The sequence below is a fragment of the Peromyscus eremicus genome, chromosome 3 (genome assembly GCF_949786415.1).
Source record: "Peromyscus eremicus chromosome 3, PerEre_H2_v1, whole genome shotgun sequence".
Classification (NCBI taxonomy): Eukaryota; Metazoa; Chordata; class Mammalia; order Rodentia; family Cricetidae; genus Peromyscus; species Peromyscus eremicus.
In genome coordinates this window covers 30199339-30220444 of record NC_081418.1, presented here as the reverse complement: position 1 = coordinate 30220444, position 21106 = coordinate 30199339, and the positions used below count along the sequence as shown (strand labels likewise).

At 43.5% G+C, this 21106-nt stretch overlaps 1 protein-coding gene across 2 annotated transcripts in view; it reads right to left on the bottom strand.

Annotated features, from left to right (window-relative positions):
• Positions 1 to 9620, bottom strand: part of St7 (suppression of tumorigenicity 7) — a 238527-nt gene extending 228907 nt beyond the window's left edge. For both annotated transcript variants that reach the window (XM_059257399.1, XM_059257400.1), the window contains exon 1: positions 9470 to 9620. In XM_059257399.1, the coding sequence (XP_059113382.1) occupies positions 9470 to 9620 (151 nt within the window). The remainder of the gene's footprint in view (positions 1 to 9469) is intronic.
• Between the last annotated feature and the right edge of the window lie 11486 nt (positions 9621 to 21106).

Here is a 21106-nt window from a genome sequence, read left to right as displayed (position 1 = left end):
CAAAAAACAAAAAACAAACAAAAAAAATCCAGGAAATCTGAGACATTAAGAAAGGAACAAACCTAAAAATAATAGGGTTAGAGGAACAAGAAGAAATCCAGCTCAAAGGCCCAGAAAATATTTTCAACAAAATCTTCTAAATATTCTAAAGAAGGAGATGCCTATAAAGGTACAAAAAGCATACAGAACAGCAAATAGATTGGACCAAAAAAGGAAGTCCCCTCACCACATAATAATCAAAGCACTAAACACAGAAAAAAGAAAGGATATTAAAAGCTGCAAGGGAAAAAGACCAACATATGATATCAGATTCATTAGAATAACACCTGGTTTCTCAATGGAGACTCTAAAAGCCAGAACAGATGGACCGCAGGCTCTAAGAGGCCACAGATGCCAGCCCAGACTACGACACCCAGCAAAACTTTCCCAGCATAAATATACCCAGAGTACTATACTGTAGATGGAGAAAATAAAATATTCCATAATAAAGTCAAATTTAAACCATTATCTATCCACAAATCCAGCCCTACAGAAGGTACTAGAAGGAAAACTCCTACCGAAGGAGATTAACTACAGCTTGGAAAATACAGGCAATAAATAATCTCAAAGAAGGAAAACACACACACACAATCACCACCAACAACAAAATAACAGGAATTAACAATCATTGGTCACTAATATCTCTCAATATCAATGGACTCAATCCTCTAATAAAAAAACACAGGCTAACAGAATGGATATGAAAATGGGATCCATTCTTCTGCTGCATACAAGAAACACACCTCAACATCACATCAAAGATAGACATTACCTCAGCGTAAAAGGTTGGAAAAACAAGCCGGGCAGTGGTGGCGCACGCCTTTAATCCCAGCACTTGGGAGGCAGAGCCAGGCGGATCTTTGTGAGTTCGAGGCCAGCCTGGGCTACCAAGTGAGTTCCAGGAAAGGCGCAAAGCTACACAGAGAAACCCTGTCTCGAAAAACCAAAAAAAAAAAAGGTTGGAAAAACATATTCCAAGCACTGGTCTTCTTGTGGGACTCCTAATAGTGGGAGCAGGGGCTTCTCTAACTCTTTTACTGGCTTTTGGGACCCTATTCCTTATACTGGCTTGCCAGGCCCAGCCTTTACACAATGGGAAGTGCTTAGTCTTACTGCAACTGGATATGCCATGTTTTGTTGATCTCCAACCATGAATAGAAAGGAGGAGGAGTGGATGGGGTGGGCAGAGGGAAGGTGGGTGGGGGGACTGGGAGGAGAGGAGGGAAGGGAAAGAAAGAGAGAGAGAGAAAGAGAGGGGGAGGGAGAAAGGGAGGGAGAGAGGGGAGGTGGGAGGGAAGGTAGGAGGGAGGAAAATAGACAGACAGACAGACAGATATTCCAAGCCAATGAATCTAAGAAGCAATCAGATGTAGGCATTTTAATATCTAACAAAATAGACTTCAAACCAAAACTAATCAAAAGATACAGAGAAGGACACTTCATACTCATCAAAGGAAAAATCTACCAAGATGACATTTCAGTTCTAAACACCTATGCCCCAAACACAAGGGCAACCACTTTTATAAAAGAAACACTACTACAGCTAAAATCACATACTGACCCTCACACATTGATAGTGGGCGACTTCAGTACCCTACTCTCACCAATAGACAGGTCATCCAGACAAAAACTAAACAGAGAAATACTGAAGCTAGCAGACATTATAAACCAAGTGGATCCAACAGATATCTACAGAACATTTTCACCCAAACACAAAAGAATATACCTCCTCCTCTGCGCCTCATGTAACTGTCTCCAAAATTGATCACATACTTGGACACAAAGCAAGTCTCAGCAGATATAAGGAAATTAAAATAACTCTCTGCATCCTATCAGCCCACCATGGATTAAAGCTGGATATCACCAACAGAAACAACAGAAAGCTTACAAACTCATGGAAGCTGATCAACTCTCTACTAAATGAAAAAACAGGTCAAGACAGAAACAAAAAATAGAAATTAAAGACTTTCTGGAATTCAATGAAAATGAATGCACAGCATACCAAAACTTATGGGCCGCAATGAAAGCAGTGCTACGTGGAAAGTTCACAGCACTAAGTGCCTACATGAGAGAGAGAGAGAGAGAGAGAGAGAGAGAGAGAGAGAGAGAGAGAGAGAGAGAGAGAGAGACAGACACAGAGACAGAGAGAGACAGAGAAACAGAGAGACAGAGACAGAGAGAAAGAGACAGAGAGAGAGAGACAGAGAGAGAGAGATCTCATACTAGCAACTTAACAGCACACCTGAAAGCTCTAGAACAAAAAGAAGTAAGCACACCCAAGAGGAGTAGACAGCAAGAAATAATCAGAGGCCTTAAATCAATAAAACTGAAACAAAGAGAATATTAAGAATCAATGAAACAAAAGAGTTGCTTCTTTGAGAAAAATCAATAAGATAGACAAACCCTTATCCAAATTAACTAAAAGACCCAGATTAGCAAAATCAGAAATGAAAATGGGGACATAACAACAGACAAGAAAATCCACAAAATCATCCAAGTTGGAAATAAAATTTAAAAAAATGTACATAGGTACCACTTACTAAGGTTAAATCATGATTAGATAAATAATTTAAATAGAACTATAACCCTTAGTGAAATGGAAGCAGTCGTTAAAAGTCCCCCCCAAAAAAAAAATTCCTTAGGGCCAGATGGTTTTAGCATAGAATTCTACCAGACTTTCAAAGAAACGTTAATACTGATACTCCTTCAAATTATTCCACAAAATAGAAACAGAAAGAACATTGCCAAATTCATTTTATGAGGCCACAGTTACCTTGATACCCAAAACCACATAAAGACTCAAAAAATTTCCCTTATGAACATAGATGAAAAAATACTCAGTAAAATACTTACAAACCAAATCAAAGAACACATCAAAAAGATCATGCATCATGATCAAGTAAGCTTCATCTCAGCGATGCAAGGATGGTTCAACATATGAAAATCAGTAAATGTAATCTACCATTTAAACAAACTGAAAGAAAAAAAAAACCACATGATCATCTCATTAGATGCCAAAAAGGCCTTTGACAAAATCCAACACCCCTTCATGATAAAAATCTTGGACAGATTAAGGATATAAGGGACATACCTCAACATAATAAAGGCAATTTACAGCAAGCCTATAGCCAATATCAAATTAAATGTATAGAAACTGAAAGTAATTCCACTAAAATCAGGGACAAGACAAAGTTGTCCACTCTCTCCATATATGTTCATTTTCAATGTAGTACTCGAAGTTTTAGCAAGAACAGTAAGACAACTGAAGGAGATCAAGGGGATACAAAGTGGAAGGGAAGAAGTCAAAGTATCTTTATTTGTAGATCATATGATAGTATACATAAGTGGTCCTAAAAATTCCACCAGAGAACTCCTATAGCTGGTAAACACTTTCAGCAAAGTAGCTAGATGCAAGATTAACTCAAAAAAATCAGTAGCTCTCCTATATACAAATGACAAACAGACTAAAAAAGAAATCATGGAAATAACACCCTTTACAATGGCCTCAAATAATATAAAATGTCTTGGGGTAACTCTAACCAAGCAAGTGAAAGACATTTATGATAAAAAACTTCAAGTCTTTGAAGAAAGAAATTGAAGAAGATATCAGAAGATGGTAAGATCTCCCATGCTCGTGAATTGGTAGGATTAACATAGTAAAAATGAACATATTAACAAAAACAACCTACAAATTCAATACAATCCCCATCAAAATTACAACACAATTCTTTACAGTCCTTGAAAGGACAATTCTTAACTTCACATGGAAAACCAAAAAACCCAGGATAGCTAAAACAACCTGAACAATAAAAGAAATGCTGGAGATATCATCACCCCTGATATCAAGTTGTACCAATGAGCTATAGTAATAAAAACTGCATGGCATAAAAACAGACATGTTGATCAATGGAATTGAACTGAATACCCTGACATAAATTCACACGCCTACACACCTACAGGCACCCGATTTTTTTTAAAAAAGAAGTCATAATTATACAATGGAAATAAGAAAGCATCTTCAACAAATAGTGCTAGTCAAACTGGATGTCTACATGTAGAAGAATGCAAATAGATTCATATTTATCACTCTGCACAAAACTCAAATCCAAGTGGATCACAGACCTCAACATGAAACCAGATACACTGAATCTAATAGAAGAGAAAGTGGGGAACACTGGTACAGGAAAAAAATTTTCTGAAGAGAACACCAATAGCACAGGCACTAAGATCAAAAATTAATAAATGGGACCTCATGAAACTGAAAAGCTTCTGTAAGGCAAAGGACACCATCAATTGGACAAAGAAGCAGTCTCCAGAATGGGGAAAGATTTTTATAACCCTACATCTGATAGAGGGCTAATATCCAAAATATATAAAGAACTCGAGAAACTAGATATCAATAAACCATATAATCCAATTTTAAAAATGGAGGACAGGTCTAAAAAAAGAATTCTCAATAGAGTAATCTCAAATATCTGAGAAACTTAAAAAAATGTTCAACATCCTTAGCCATCAGGGAAATGCAAATCAAAATGACTCTGAGATGCCATCTTACACCTGTCAGAATGGCTAAAATCAAAAATACAAGTGACTGGTGAGGATGTGGAGCAAGGGGAACACTCCTCCATTGCTGGTGGGAGTGCAAACTTGTACAGGCACTTTGGAAATCAATATGGCAGTTGTCAGAAAATTGGGTAACAATCTACTTCAAGACTCTGCTACACCACTATTGGACATATACCCAAAGATACTTCATTGTACCACAGGTCACTTGCTCAACTATGTTCACTGAAGCTTTACTCATAATAGCCAGAAACTGGGAAAAACCTAGATGTCCCTCAACAGAAGAGTGAATAAACAAAATGTGGTACATTTACACAATGGAGTGTTACACAGCTGTTAAAAATGACATCATCACTGGGCAGTGATGGTGAATGCCTTTAATCCCAGCACTCAGGAGGCAGAGGCAGATGAATCTCTGTGAGTTTGAGGCCAGCCTGGTCTACAGAGTGAGTTCCAGGACAGCCAAGGCTGCTACACAGAGAAACCCTGTGTAAATAAATAAATAAATAAATAAATAAATAAATAAATAAATAAGACATTATGAAATTTGCAGGCAAATGGATGGAAAGTGGAAAAAATCATCCTGAGTGAGGTAATCCAGACCCAGAAAGACAAATATGGTATGCATCCACTGATAAGTGGATATTAGACTTTAAATAAATATTAAACAAGCCACAATCCATAGACCCTGAGAGGTTAGATAAAGAGGAGGGTTTAGGGAATGCATGGGATTTCCCTGCGAAGGGGAAATAAAATAGGGTGGACTTGGGGTGGGTGGGGATGGGAGAAGGAGGGATTGGGTTGAGGGGAAATGGGATGGAGAGAGTGTGCAGGGAGAGATGGAATTGGGGAGCATTTCATAGGAAGTGTGGAAACCTAGTGCAATGGAAACTTTCTGAAATTTATGAGGGTGATCCTAGTGAGGACTCCTAGTCATGGGGAATACGGAGTCTCAACTGGACATCTTTTGTAACCAGCCAAGGCTTCCAGTGGTGGGACCGGATGGCATTCAATTGAGTTACTGGCTGAGGGGGTCTCATGGAGATCCCCAAACAACCTAGGCTTATGCTAGGACAGAGGGTTGCTCTCTAAAAACTCGAGCCCCATTGCTGAGGACAACATCCACACAGCTCATTGAACATGGAGAGGTCCAGCTGGTGCCCGCATGGAGCCTTCACCCCTACCTTCTAGTTTGTCTCTTTGGTGCAGGGAGGTACTCTACAGGCAGGCTACCAAAAGAGAAACGTGCACATCATTCCAGCCACAAAACTTTTGACCAACAACCAGTCCTGCCTGCAAGATGTGCTGAAGCAATGGAGGTACAGAATATGTGGGAGTGGCCAACCGGAGGGAGTCCATGCCTGATGCTGCTTGGGTGGCCAGAAACCAGAGACTAGAGAGCCCAGAGACCTAGAGTAGAACCAAACACAATCTTTCTAAAACAAAACACAACACAACACAACAACAATAACAAATCAATGAAAAGATCCCTAATGATGTTCTGCTATACTGATAGCTTGGTGCCTTGTCCAGTCGTCATCAGAGAGGCTTCCTCCAGCAGCAAATGGGAACAGATGCAGAGACTCACAGTAAGACATTATTTGGAGAGACAGTCTAAATTGGAGGTCTCCATCGGGTCCCGCCCCTCAGAGCTAGGGGAATCCCCTAGAATAGGGGGCTGAAACACTGTAGGAGTCAGAAAACATAGGAGAAAATGACCCACGGAATCAACTAAGCATGGCACTTACAGGCTCCCAGAGACTGAAGGGGGCAAACAAGGGACCTGCATGAGTCTGCACCAGGTCCTCTGCGTATAGGTTGTAGCTGTTAGCTTGGTGTTTCTGTGGGACTCCTGACTGTGGGGGCGGGTGTGTGTCTGACTCTTCTGCCTGCTCTTGGAACTCTTTTTTCTCCTGTTGGGTTGCCTTGTTCAGCCTCCATATGAAGGCTCTTGCCTTGTCTTACTGTATTTTTCTTTTTGTCATGTTTGGTTATTGTCTCTTGGAGCCTTGCTCTTTTCTGACAGATGGAAGGGGAGTGGGTCTGGAGGAGATGGGAGCTGGTGGGAGTGGAGGGAGGGGAAACTGTGGTCAGGATGTATTGTATGAGAGAAGAATCTATTTTCAATTAAAAAAAAAGTCATTGAGGAGAGCATGCCACATGTCCAGGAACTGTTAAATCAGAGTCCACTCCCTATGGATGCAGAGAAGGAACTGGATCGTGGAATTCATTCAGGAAGATAGTTGGAGTTTGCCTCAAACCTGGGCCTTCCTTCAGTGCTGCAGAGGTCTACACCACCTGCAGCAAGTCTAGAAAACAGCTCTAGACCCAGCGGCCTCTCTGCTTCATCACAGGAGGAGCAAGCACCACCAGGCCAAAGAACAGCAACGTGAGTTGGGTTAGGCTGGGCATGGTGGTCCATACTTTAGAGGCAGGTGGATCTCTGTAGGTTCCTGGCCAGCCACAGCTATATCAAGAGATCCTGTCTCAGAAACAACCAAAAGAATGAGAAGGAGGAAGAGAGAGAGTTGGGCTGGAATAGACCCCATTTAAAGAGCGCTCTGCAAGGACCAGCTGGACCACAGGAGGGCAGTTGCTTGGAGGTGTGCAAGCTCGCCAGCAAGTTCTTTCATTATAGAAAGTTGTTTCCATGGGAAAGAGAAATTGGCAAGGGAAGAGGGAAATAAGTTGACAGGAATCTTCTGGCAGTCTTCCTACAAGAACTTCTCACTTTTACTTAAAAGGGAAGAAAAATGCCATCCAATGTCTGCTGCTGCCTTTTGAAAAACCTAATCTTAGCTGTGGTGGCTCCCCGCCATAGTTGGATGTCTCAAGACCAGTGCGAAAGCTTTCCCTCGTCTACTATATTCTCATAAAAATAGCAGAGAGGTGACTATTCTCCGTGTGCTTCTCTTTTTATCGCCCTTTATGACAAGAATGTGCACAAAACCCCAAGACAAACTGTATGACAGAAGAAAGAGCTTCCACACGGTGTCTAGGAAGGCACAGGCCAGACATGGAATTTACTCACGAGTCTCAATTAGAAATGTCCCTATGCAAACCATCCGTGAGAAATGCCAGGTCGAATGTTGCCTGGACATGGTGTGAGACTCCAACTATCCTCCTGAAAAGCTGTCCCTCTTCCTAAGAGGTATCTTGCTTCCTGCCTGCTCTGTTCTCTATGCACACACTTACATATCTGTATGGATAACTACTTAGCCTATTTTAAGCAAATGTAGTATACAGAGGTGTGTTCTAAAATAAATATCAATGTGTATTATGCAAAATGTTCAAGTTTTTAAAAACTCTACAACAAATTTTCTGGGAGGAAAAAAAATGGGTGTGCCTTCCAACAAATAGGTGATAAACATATTTAAATGTGTTTAAAGAATAGGCCTTGAGACTAGATTCTAGTCACTAGAGTCATATGAAAATACCTTACCCTAAAGCAGTGGTTCTCAACCTTCCTAAAGCTGCCACCCTTTAATACAGTTCCTCATGTTATGGTGACCCCCCCACCATAAAATTATCTCGTTACTAATTCATAACTGTAATTTTGCTACTGCTATGAATCGGAATGTAAATATGTGTTATACATGACATCTGATATGCGACCCCCAAAGGAGTCAGGACTCACAGGTTGCGAACCTCTGCCCTAAAGCAAGGAAAGCAATAATGTGACAAGCAGCCATGCTAACAGAGAAAAGGCCAAAAACGCAAGATGTTTGTAATAATCAGAGCCAAAAAAGCTGAGCATCCCCTATAGAAGAGCGAGCTGATTCTATGTACAGAATCCTGTCAGCCTCCCACGGACACCATCCAAAGGATACTATGAAAGAAACATAGTAACCCGATCACATTAAATGACGTTTATAATGTTAAAAGATTACGTCCAAACAAAATGAGTACATTGTGGCAAGCACCTAAAAGGGTCTACCTCCCGCCCGGGGGCCCCCACTCACAGTTATGGTCATAGGAAATGCATTCCCAACCTTGGTCTCGCAGAGTATGTAAATTAAACAAGAGAAGACACATTTATGTGAATGTGTATCTATTTCTGTAAATAAGTCAGAAAGACTTTCCAAGGTAGTGTGAGGAAAATAGGTGTATCTCCCTTGAATCCGCAATAATTTGCAGACTTGAAGGGCTGTAAGCGTTCCTTCCAAGTACGTTTTGTTTCTCAACTGTCTCTGGGGTGTTCTTAGGCTGAGTTTGCCATGTTTTTTAACAACGGGGTTAGCTGCCTGCAAGTTTATTAAGACCCTATTCGCCACATGCACACTTTTTCAGCCCTTCGATCGCCCTTTAGGGAGAGCTCAGCAGAGAACACGAAAACTTCAGCTGGGGGAGCGACAGAAACGCCAGATCCCCGAGCGTCCGCGTGTCCCCTGGACATTCCGTTGGGTGACCTGACACGTCATCCATGCTCCTACAAGGACCTACGGACATGCCCTCCCGCTCCACCTCACAGCGACACCCTGCGGGCCGAGGCTCCACTCGCGACCCGCGGAGCGCGCGCCCCCAGCCGGGGCCACGCGTGGGCCCTCTCGGCGCACAAGCCGGGAGCAGGACGCCTCCTGGCCGCAGTTCCGACGCTCGAGCCCCGCTGAGGGCTCGGGAGCTCTCGGGGCTCGGCGGGGACAGCCAGGGGACGGCCGGGACCCTGGCGCCCGGGGCGGGGGGGTCGCCGCATGCTGCCCGCCCCGACGCACCGTGGGCCCGCGAAGGCCGCGGGGCCAGCTCGGGGCGGCCACCTGAGGCAGCGCGTCCCCGAGCGCGCGTCGCCGCCGGGCCGGCCGCGACCCCGCGCCGACTTGCACTAACTTTCCGGGGCGGGGGAGGGGCGGCCGGGGCCCCGGGGCCTGACCTGTGCTCAGGTTGTCGTTGATCCTCAGGGGCACCCTCAGGATGTAGACCAGGAAGAGCACGATGAAGAACCACACGGTCCACAGATAGGTCCACGACCACACGATGCAGGACTTGAGCTGCTCCAGGAAGCCCGCCGCCGCCTCGGCCATCTTCCGGCGCGGCGGCTGCTCCTGCTCCTGCCGCTGCTCCTGCCGCTGCTCCTGCCGCTGCTCCTGCTGCTGCTCCTGGCGCTGCTGCTGCTGCTGCTGCTGCTGCTGCTCCTGCTGCTGCAGCGGGCCGCCGCGGAGCTCGCTGTCTGCCGGGATGATTCACCGGCCCGAGGCAGCGCTCGAGCCGCCGCCAGGGCCCCGCGCCCCGGAGCCCCGCTCGGCCGCACGTCCGCCGGGGATGCGGCGGGAAACCGCGCGGCCTGCGCTCCGAAGCCCCCGCCGGTGGCCTTCGTGGAGCGGTCACGTGGGCCCGGTCCCTGCACACTCCCGGGCCATTTATACTTCTTATACTAGTATTTTAGGAGGACAGCCCGGGCGCCGCCGAGGGAAACCACTGACGTAACAGCTCGAGCGTGGAGTGCGCTTCCCAGAGCCCGGCGGGTTCCACACTTTGTAACGTCTCGGGGAGAGCCTGCAACAGTTGCCGGGACCCCGGTTATCGACGTGGGGAAACTGAGGTGCCAGGCCAGCGCGGCAGTGTCTACCTGAAAGTGGAGCCAGAATTCGGTTGCAGTCAAGAGTTCTGGAATGCAAGGGTTTAAGGCTCTTGTTTCTCTCGGGACTCGGGCTCAGAGGCATCAATAAAACCCAGAAGAGCTAGAAGATTGGAGATGCACTCCTGGTCTGTAGGCCTGAAGGGAGATCTGCTTGTTTGCCTCCGATCTAGTTACTTTTATGTCTTGTTTTCTAGCAACACTGTGAAGGGGGTTCCAAGGAAACTGACAGCGTACATATTTCTTCTTATCCTCCTATTTTTTGAGTGATCACCAAACAACTCTTCCACTTGTTTCTTACATATAAGCAATTCCCTAGGGTAAGTTTGGCGTACTCCATCCAAACCTACTGAAGAAAAAAAGAAAGAAAAAGAAAAACAGAAATTGTGAGGATTTTTCCCACGACTGAATTAAAGAGTGCATTTTATACTAGGCTTTAGATGACATCTCTAAGTCTGGGTCTGTTCATAAATGATTTGACTTTTAATGTATTCAATGTTAATGAAGCAAGTGCAGACTGTCTATAATGTCTATAACCAAGACATTAAAATTCATCACCGATGCCGGGCGGTGGTGGCGCACGCCTTTAATCCCAGCACTCGGGAAGCAGAGGCAGGCGGATCTCTGTGAGTTCGAGGCCAGCCTGGTCTCCAAAGCAAGTTCCAGGAGAGGCCCAAAGTTACACAGAGAAACCCTGTCTTGGAAAAAAAAAAAAAAATCATCACCGAGCAGAATATTTTATTATATATTTTATTGTGTTCAGGCTCAGAAGGCACTACTTTAAACTGTGACATTTGTGCCGCCGTGCTCAGTGCCTTGAATGAAGGAAACTGGAAAGGCCTCAGAAGCCAGGTATCTCTGGGCTGTGGTCCTTCCTGCAGGCCTGGTTTGCCCTCCAAAGCAAAGCCAACTTCCAGAAACCAAAACTCCTCTTCTCCAAGGTGAGTTGTAGAAACTAGAATGCTCTCCCTCAGGCCAACCATAAAACCTGGGAAGATCATGTCTCCTTCCCCCTCCTCCCTTGAAGCCCCTCATTCTAGGACATTCTGCCTCATAAACCATAAAAAGAAGGAATGTTAAGGAGAGGCGGAGAATGTGGACTGCCCACTAAGCCTCTCACAACCACATACCTGAGCCAAGTTTTCTCGGGGTGGGGATCTTTCAGTCTTAGTCTCTGGCAGCTCCTGTGTCGTAGAAGACATTGGCTAAATGCATTCATCAATCACGCTTTCCTCTAGTCAGCCTGCTTTATGGGAGTGTTGGTCGGGCCCCTTACAGTGGGTTTGGAGAGGTGTCACACCTTTCCGCTCCTACAACTCTCCAAACAGATATTCCTGGAGGGTCCAGTCTATCCTCTGTTACCTAACATTGCCTCTCCTGGTGTGCAGCTAGAGGTGGAGGTGGGAAGTGGAGACATGCCTCTGTGCTAAAAAAAAAAAAAAAAAGCAGTTAGAGAGTGTGGTGTGTTACACCCTTCAGCCACTTCAGCATAGGTGGAATGCAGGCTATGTACAGAGACAGTGATGAATACCTAGGACTGAGTCTCATTTTGAAGGGCCTGATAGCAACGCTAATTAGCTGTTTCAGTTGTTTGGGGTTATACACAGTGGAGAAAACAACCAATCCAGATGTAAGTGGGGATTTGAAAAATATTGGGATACAACTGATGGAATTAAGCATGACAGTTTCAGGTGGCAACTCAATTTGCACTGAGGACTAATTAGTCTATTTGGGGATTGTCTGTGAGGGGATTTCCAGAGACTGATAAATAAATGAGTCCGAGTACATTCGGTGGGGAATGTTCACCTTCAGTGTGTGTAATTACCATTCAGGGACCTGGAGAGGATGAAACTAGAAAAGAATGTACTCATCTCCCAGAACACCTCTTCTGCTGTCCTTTGCCGTGAGAATTCCAGGCTTCCTGGACTCCAGGACCAGTGCCACCCCCGGCCTTCAGCCTCTAACTGTAGGCTGTAGCATGGGCTGGTTCCCTTCCCTAGCATGGGTCGTGCCTTTTGAAATTAGACTGAGCTGTGCCATCGTCTCTCAGGTTCCCCAGCTTGCAGGAGAGCCCTGCACAGAACTCTCATACTGTATAATATAGGAGCCAGTTCCCTAGTGAGTCAACCTCTCCTTTGTCCTTTCCATTTTCAACTGGGCCTGAAGACATCAAGATTCAGCTCACTTCTGTTTGTGGCCCAGCCACAGCCTTTAGTTACAGCTTGATTGTTATACACGGGGAACCAGGCAGTGGGCTGCTACCACCAATGTTACCACCACCACCATTGTCTACCTAAAGTATGAAGTCTAGATGGTATACAGCACCTTTAGCAGGACATTTGTGCCGACCCGCTCCACACTACTCCTTGTCATATATTTCTCTGGCTACCCTTCCCAGCCAGGCACTCTGTAAAACTGCCTATTGGGAGATTTTTTTCTGAGACTCCATTGATGTACAACCTCCTCTGACACACCAGTTTGATCAGACCATCAGAATACTGGCCCTTTTCTAAAAGATGCAGCACCTGGAGTCTTAAAAGCCACTACAGCATCGGCCTACAGTACCGGGCCCTATTCATGATTCTGCCATTCACTAACAGGGTGCTCCTTGCAAGGTGCTGAGTGTCCCTGAGCTACAGTTTCTTCATCTGTACAATGGGCTTCCTTGTACCTATTCTTGAAAGGCTTTGGTGCAGATTGAATGAAATATATACCAATAGTGCTAAGCTTGACACCAGGTCCGTAGCTCCACCTCTGTTAGTAAATTAGAGCCTTTAGTATTAAGCAATTTGTGATTAATTTCAGTTTTCCTCACCTCCTAATGCATACAGTACTATTTGGCACATGGTACATGTTCAATAAATACTCATGTCATTTGAAGGAGTGAAAATTCCACCATATCCAAAGAGATTCAAGATCTTACATTGTATAAGTGCAGTATGTTCCCATTCCTAACAAACAGATTTAACTCAAGGGTAAATTTTAAGATTTAATGTGTTTGCTTTATGGTAAGCTACTTGGAATGTTTGTTTCCTGGGCATAGCCATACCTGAATTCGATAACATCAGTTAAGTGACCATTACCTCATAAAAGTGGGGTCAACACAATATATTCCTAAATTCATCTTAGAGTACTTGTATATAGTCGTGCACTGCGTGGTGAGGTTTGGGGAAATGATTGGACCTCATAGACAACGGTAGTCATGGCAGCATGTTGTACAGTGACATTTTAGCCACGTTAGTGTAAGTTTACCCTATGATACTCGCCCAATAACACAATGGTGTGATGGTAATAGATAATGTGTAGGCATGTGGGGGCATGTGCCTGTGTTTGCGCGTGTTCGTGGAGGCCAGAGGACAATGTTGGGTACCACTCCTGTGGCGGTTTGAATGAGAATGGCTCCCGTAGGGTCATATGTTTGAATGCTTGGAAGGCCTGTTGGGGAAGGATTAGAGGGTGTGGCCTTGTTGGAGGAGGTGTGTCACTGGGGGCGGACTCTGAAGGGATTAGAGTCATCCCAGTGTGCCTCTCTGCCTTCTGCTTGGGTATCAAGATGGAAGCACTCCACTGTTTCTGCCTCTGTGCCTTCACCTGGCCGTCCTGAACTCCAACCCTCTGGAACTGTAAGAAGCCCGGTTAAACGCTTTCTTCTGTAATCTGCCCTGTAAGTCTGCCTCTCTAGGCTTCCCCAGTGCTGGGATGACAAGTGTATACCAGCATGCCTTGCTTTGATTGGATGTTTTCTGGGTATGAACTGAACTGAGGGTCTCATCCTTGCAAGACAAGAGCTTTTCCAACTGAGCCATCTTCCCAGCCCACAATGTCTGTGGCATTGATATCTGAGTGGAATAAGAAACCAATACTTATTAGCAAAAGCTTCAAGAGTACTTTTAAAGTAAATCTCTTTGATTTGACTTCTAAGTGGCGTTTGATAGTGTCTATGCTATAACAGTCTTTAGCTGTATATTTGGTTTGAAAGCAGTAGTTCTCAAGCTGGGCAGCGAACACCTTTAATCCCAGCACTCAAAAAGCAGATTCAGGCAGATCTCTAAATTCGAGTCTGGCCTGGTCTACAGAACAAGTTCCAGGAAACCTAGGGCTACACAAAGAAACCCTGTCTCAAAAACAAGACAAAACAAACAAAAACAGTGGTTCTCAACCTGTGGGTGGTGACCCCCACGCAGGTCACGTATCAGATATTTACATTATGATTCATAACAGTAGCAAAATTATAGTTTTGAAGTAGCAGCGAGATAATGTTATGGTTGGGGGTCATCACAACATGAGAAACTATTAAAGGCAGCATTAGGAAGATTGAGAACCACTATATTAAAGTCTACTTTTATAAGTTATTTTCATAGTTCATATAATATTTAAACACCAGGAACAACTGTTTCGATTTTTTGTTCTGTTTAAAAAAATCTCAACTATGTTCATTAGTGCAGTTTATGAATTAATTGTTGGATATCCTATAGTCATGACAGACTACACAAATGGCTATTCTTATGTAGTGATTTACATAGAACACAGTAAGTACAACTCCAATTTTGTTTTTAGAACAAGAACTTCTCCAAACCAACATCCTCTTTCATGGAGTATGAAAGAGATGAAATATTAGTTGTCCATATATAGTTGAAAGGATTTTTCAGGTAGCATAAGGTCTGGAGAGAACAACCTTAATATACAATCCCTTACATAAAGAAGAATGCATATTCATAACCAATAGATGCCTATAAGCTGAACAGTGAATGAATGAGTCACGGGGATCATGATTACATGGTGATCTCGCAGGGAAGGAGAAATAGAAGAGATCTCGTGGGTGGAGTGGGGAGAGGTGGAGATGGGAACATGAGGGATCAGGTTGGAGAGTGGATGGATGGGGAGAGTACTGAGAGAGGACTGGAAAGTGTAAGGGGAGGGTTTCAGGGGTCAGATAGAAACCCAGGAATCTACAAGGATGACCCCACCTAAGACTTCTAGAAAAGATGGATGTGTAGCCTGAACTGGCCATCTCCTGTGACCGAAAAGGAGGGATTGGGACACTGGCCTAGCCACACAACCTTTGGCATATAGTCCGTCCTGCCTATGGGAAGTGGGGAGGGTTGGAAGGTGGTAAAGGTAGTTGTGGAGATTGTGGGAGTGGCCAAAGAATGACTGGTCAAGACTCAGACCCAGACCACGAGAGTGAGCTACCACCCCTGATACTACCTGGAGTGCCAGGACCAGAGGTTGGATGGCCCAGAGATCTAAGATAGAACCAAACATGATTGGAGAAAAAAAAATATAAACATAATGATGCCTAACGATGTTCTCCTATGCTCATAGATTGTTGACTACCCCAATTGTCATCAGAGAGGCTTCATCCAGTAACTGAGGGAAACAGATACAGAGACCCACAGCCAAATATTGGGCTGAGCTGCTGCTGAAGAGAGGGAGGAAGGATTGAGCAGGGTGGGGTGGGGTGGGTTGTCAAGGACATCACAAAGAAACCCACAGAAACAACTAACCTGGGCTCATAGGAGCTCACGGAGTCTGGACTGACAGCCACAGAGCCTGCACGGGACGGACCTAGGCCTTCTACATATGTGTGACAGTTGTGTAGCTTGATCTGCTTGGGGGACTCATAGCAGAAAGAGCAGGGGCTGTACCTAATGCTTTTGCTGGCTTTTAGAAACCTATTCTTCATACTGGGTTGCCTTGCCCAGCCTGAATACACGGGGAGGGGCTTAGTTCTACCTCAGCTTGCTATGCCGGGCTTTGTTGACACCCATGGGAGGCCTGCCCCTTTCTGAACAGAGGCAGAGGAGGAGTGGATTGGGGGGGGGGGGGACAGGGAGGGGGGATGGAAGGAGATGAAGGAGAGGAAACTGTGGTCAAGATGTAAAATAAATGAATAAATTTAATTAATAAAAACAAGAAATTACATGATGAGCTGTAGTCTTTACCATTTGTTTTCCCATTCCAAACAAAGTTTTAGTTTCTATGCAGAGTTTTTTTACAGACAAGTCAATGCTTGGTAATGATCATCGGAATTCCTGGTTTGTTTTCAAACGCAGGACGAAGCACTCAGCCTCATCTGTTCCATTAATGGCTTTTACATATGCAGAATAACACAAAACATTCCAGAACAATCAGAGCTTTGTATAAGTATATTATGAAGGCAATAAATTCCGTTTCCTTCCAAGAAGCCTACGACTGCCAATGCAGGGTGGTTCCTTATTTTCAGGGAAAAACCAAACCATGAAATTCCACTGAAAAGAAATAGAGAAGTTAGCACGGCCTTCTCCTTTACACCCTAAAAACACAATCGAAAGAGGAGGTCAGATGAGTGAAATGTAGCGCTCGCGCGAGCACACACACACACCCACACCCACACACACACCACCCTAAGAGACCAGATGTGTGAACCCTCTGATGTTCTGGCACATCTCTTACTTGTAAAACACATCATGGCAGCAACAACAAGCCCACACTCTTCACATAGTCTGTCTGTTTTTACTATAATATTTGGTCTCTCTCCTCTTGGGAGATACAGATTAATGTTTCCATTGCACTCTAAATATTGTTAATGCGATCATATTTTATTCTTGACACTCAAACCTAAGATTTTTAATTTATCTTCTTTCTTATGTATAAAAGTTTCAAATCCATTTTTTAAATTCATTTTAAGTTAACTTGTGTGTGTGTGTGTGTGTGTGTGTGTGTGTGGTTTAGAGCACACCTTGTAGGAGTTAATTCTTTCCTTCCACCAGATAGCTTCTGGGTATGGAACTCAGGGCATCCGGCTTGGTGGAAACCTTCTTTACCTGCTGAGCCTACTCAGTAGCCCAAAATATCCACTTTTAAAATAAAGCCAGCATTTGAAATATCATCAGTGCCTTGATTTTGTTGCTTTATTTTAAAACTGCATAATTTGGGTCCACAGCTGGCCCAGATTTCTAGAGCCAGAATCCTCCGGTTTCGAATTCATGCCCATTTGACAGAAGTAAACACCCAACTCAATGGTATTTTTGCGCTGGAAAGTCAGACAGAAGGTTAGGATGATGTTTGAGAATGATCGGTAGATGTAAGAAGACCTACTAGCTATGATGAAAGCTAACATCTGTTTTGACTAACACAGCGTTTATTCTTTAATTTCTGCAAACTTGTTCTATCATTATTTTATACTTTGTGGGTCACACTTAATTTGTTTTCATTTTTAATATGGAATACACTATTTAGGCAAGTAAATCCCAGCGGGAATTTTATGATCATCAGTAGCCTAATGTTTTTTTTAAAGTAGAGGCAGGGGGAAGTCACATTATTTTTTGTCTCAAAGTACATTTCAGGCTGGGAATAAGAAGGCTGGTTCACTAGTTGAATGCATTTATTGCTCTTCACAGAGGTCCTAAGTTCAGTTCCCAGCACCCACCTCACATCAGGTGACTCACAACTGCCTGTAACCTCAACTCTAGGGGATACTACACCCCTTCTGGCCTCCACAGGCATCTATACACATTTGCATACATATACACAAGCACACACACACATACATATAAATCAAAATAGAAAAACATTTCGAGGAAGTATTAAATAATGTGACTTCATACTACCTAAGTTAACTGTATTTCTGCTATGAATTGTAGCCTCTCTTCTCCACACTGTATCAGAAAACTCATCCACGTTTTCATTTTACCCTGTATTTCAATGCCGTTGCATACTGAACTGAATACTGAATGAACATTTAACTCTAATGGCTTTTGTGTCCTTGTGGATAATGGAAGCTACTGACTGTTGTAATTTATTTAAAAACGGTGGAAGGCGACTTTGGCGGGTTGGAGCCAAGGGGCCCCAGAAAGTCACACCACACAACAGAACTCACGTGGAGGGTTTACTGGGGAGACAAGAGCTGAGGAAGAAGAGAAGGGGCAGATAAGGAGACAGAGACCCGTAGGGACAAAAGAGGTAGAAGAGAAAGAGACAGGAGGTGGACAAGGCCCGCCTTCTATAAGGGAACTCAGGAAATGTGCATAGGGGGTGCTCTTAGTGGCTGCAGTTGAGGCATATTCTGTCAGGACCCTAAGGACAGGCCAGTACAGATGCCTGAATGCTAACACTGACTATGCGTCATAATTGAAGTTGTTACTTCCCTTCAGTTTTTTCTCCTCCCTCAAAATTATCATCATAACATCAGTTTACAGTACAGTTTTGTCACTTGTAACAAGTCTACATACAAGACAGCTTGAATTAACTTGTCAGGTATAGCTTGGACGAACTAGAGTAGATAATGTTCTGCTGTCTAGATTTAATATTCTGCATGTCTATTTATATTCATTGCTTAATACACTTTTACTTTAGAAAAGAAAGAGACTTGTTTTGCAACTCGAGATCTTTCCTTAGCCTCCAAGTGCTGGAGTTAGAGATATGTGCCACCTGGCTGTCAAGCATGTGTTACGTGATTGTTCGTTGGCCCATGTTCCTTTCTTAGATCGCTTCATGGGACTAGCCCAAGTATGGTATACTAAGCCGAACTGGAATGAGTATATTGAGTTGGAGGGCAGGAAAGGATAAAGTAGTGGCTTAATTTCTTGACCTCACCACAAGAATATCTTCCGTACTTCACAAATAGAAGCCCTGTGTGGTTTTCAGGTAAGGACCCAATGCATTTTCACAACAGGAGAGACACTGTAGCTTGAGAGGACAAGAGAGATGGTTCACTAAGTATAGAGATTGCTAGACAAACCTGAGAACCTAAGTTTCAATTCCTAGCAACCAAATAAATGACTAGGCCCAGTGGTGCACAGCTATAACCACAGCCCTGGGTGGCAATGGGGGTCAGAAGCAGGTGGTCTTTGAGCTCAGGACTGGGCTATCTTGCCGCTCCAGTGTCGGGTTCAGTGAAAGACCCTGTAAAAATAGTGATAAGGGGGAGAATGATCCAAGAGAGACCAAACATCAGACACCCACACACACCACACACACAATTCAGTTTGAGGGAGAAGCATGAGAGAGAAACGTTAACTAGTTTCACATCACCGAGAGCATTCTAACAGAAGTGGAACCAACCACCCAGCCTCATCTGTTCCATTAGAACCCCAAATGGCTTGTGTTATCTTGTCAAGGAGGATTCTTGAAGAAGGTGGAAGGCTGTATGACCAACTCTTTCTGTTTTCCTGGAATTTGACCCATTGTAAAACTGAAAGTCTCACGTCTGGGAAACCCCAGTCATAGTTGGGCTAAATGATCTCTGTGTTTTCTTTTTTTCAAGTCTTAAGCAAAGTCTGGAGGCCTGAGGAAGTCTGTTTTCTTTACCTCCTGGTGGGTTTTCTTTCCTCAGCCGCCTTGGGACTTTATTTCTTTCTCTTGTCTACTTTTGTTTGTTTGAGACAGGGTCTTGCTATGTATCCCTGTCTGGCCTGGAACTCACAGAGATCTGCCTACCCACTGGGATTAAAGGCATGCACCATTATGCTCAGTTCTTGTCTGTTTTCCAAATCTGTTCTCAGCTATTTATGCAAACATAATTTATGTCAGCTTGAAGTTATTTGTTCAAGTGCTATTTGATACCAAATATCAAAGCCATAAAATAAAACAATGCATCTGACATGTTTCCAGGTATAACCGCAGCTTAGGGCTCAAGGGACATGTACCAAACTTTAATAAGGTGACAAATTTAATTCTATCCTACAGGTTAGGTTAGAATAAAAATTTGTGGATATATTATATGTCTTCAATTAAAAAGTCACAAGAGAATGTGTCTGTAAAGAGCAAAAAGCCAAAAAAAGTATGCTTTGCTCTTTCAATATTAATTTACTGCTTATTCATTTCTTTATTGCTTTATTAATGCTCTAGAGAGGAAATACAGCCATGTGCAACTTAACAACAAGACTTGTTTTAAGAAATGTGCTTTGCTGAGCAATTTCATTATTGTACCAACATCATGGAGCCACTAAAATGGCTACGGGCACTAAGAGGTATGACCTTCCGGGATCCTCATTGGACTTATGACCTAAGGTGAGCTAAAGCATCACCATGTGGTGCCAGGCACAGGTTTAATAGGAAAGTATAAGCTGTGGGCATGGTGGTACACAGCTCTAATCCCAGGCCTTGGAAGGCCTGGACAGGAGGGATGCTGGAAACTTGAGACCTTCCTGAACTCCATAACAAACCCCCACAACAACCACAGCTATATAGTGAGGCACAGTTTTGTTTTGTTTGTTTTAAGTATGGGAAAGAAACTCAGAACCTTAAGCAAACTGTGTTTCACAGAACTGGAGATTGCCATTTTAATCTTGTCCATAAAATACTTCAATTCCAAAAGTTTACAGAGGGAAAACACAAAAGTAAATTCAGAATAAAGTAGATATGTTGTGATTTTAATTGTGATTAATAGGAGTACTATGGCATTAAGTAAATAGGCAAAATTGGTGTCCAAACTCTGGACAGCAAGAGAGGGGAAGAAACAGTCTTCCCCAGGAAAAGACCATACCAATTAATTATCTAATACCAATGGTCAGCCCTGAACACATGCATATAAATAACATTAAATGGACTGAGCATGTTTTATTTATGTATTTAGGATTACACACACACACACACACACACACACACACACACACACACACACACCAAAAAGAGGCCATGAATTTGAAAGAGGGCAGGTAGGTATATGGGAGAGTTTGGGGGAAGAAAGGGAAAGGGACAATGATGTAACTATTATATAATCTTGAAAAATTATATATATACATATACATTATATATAATTTTGGCTAGCAAGAAAAGCAATTTAAAGCGCCTTCCAAAGTATGCATATTATTTCATTTATGTTCCTAAGCTAATACGTTCCAAAATACCAAACACACTAAGTGCACAGTGAAAATAAACACATAGATATTTAAAACTTGAACATAGTCATGGCCCTACTGTAGCCAAGGTCCGTGGTGATGTCCATGC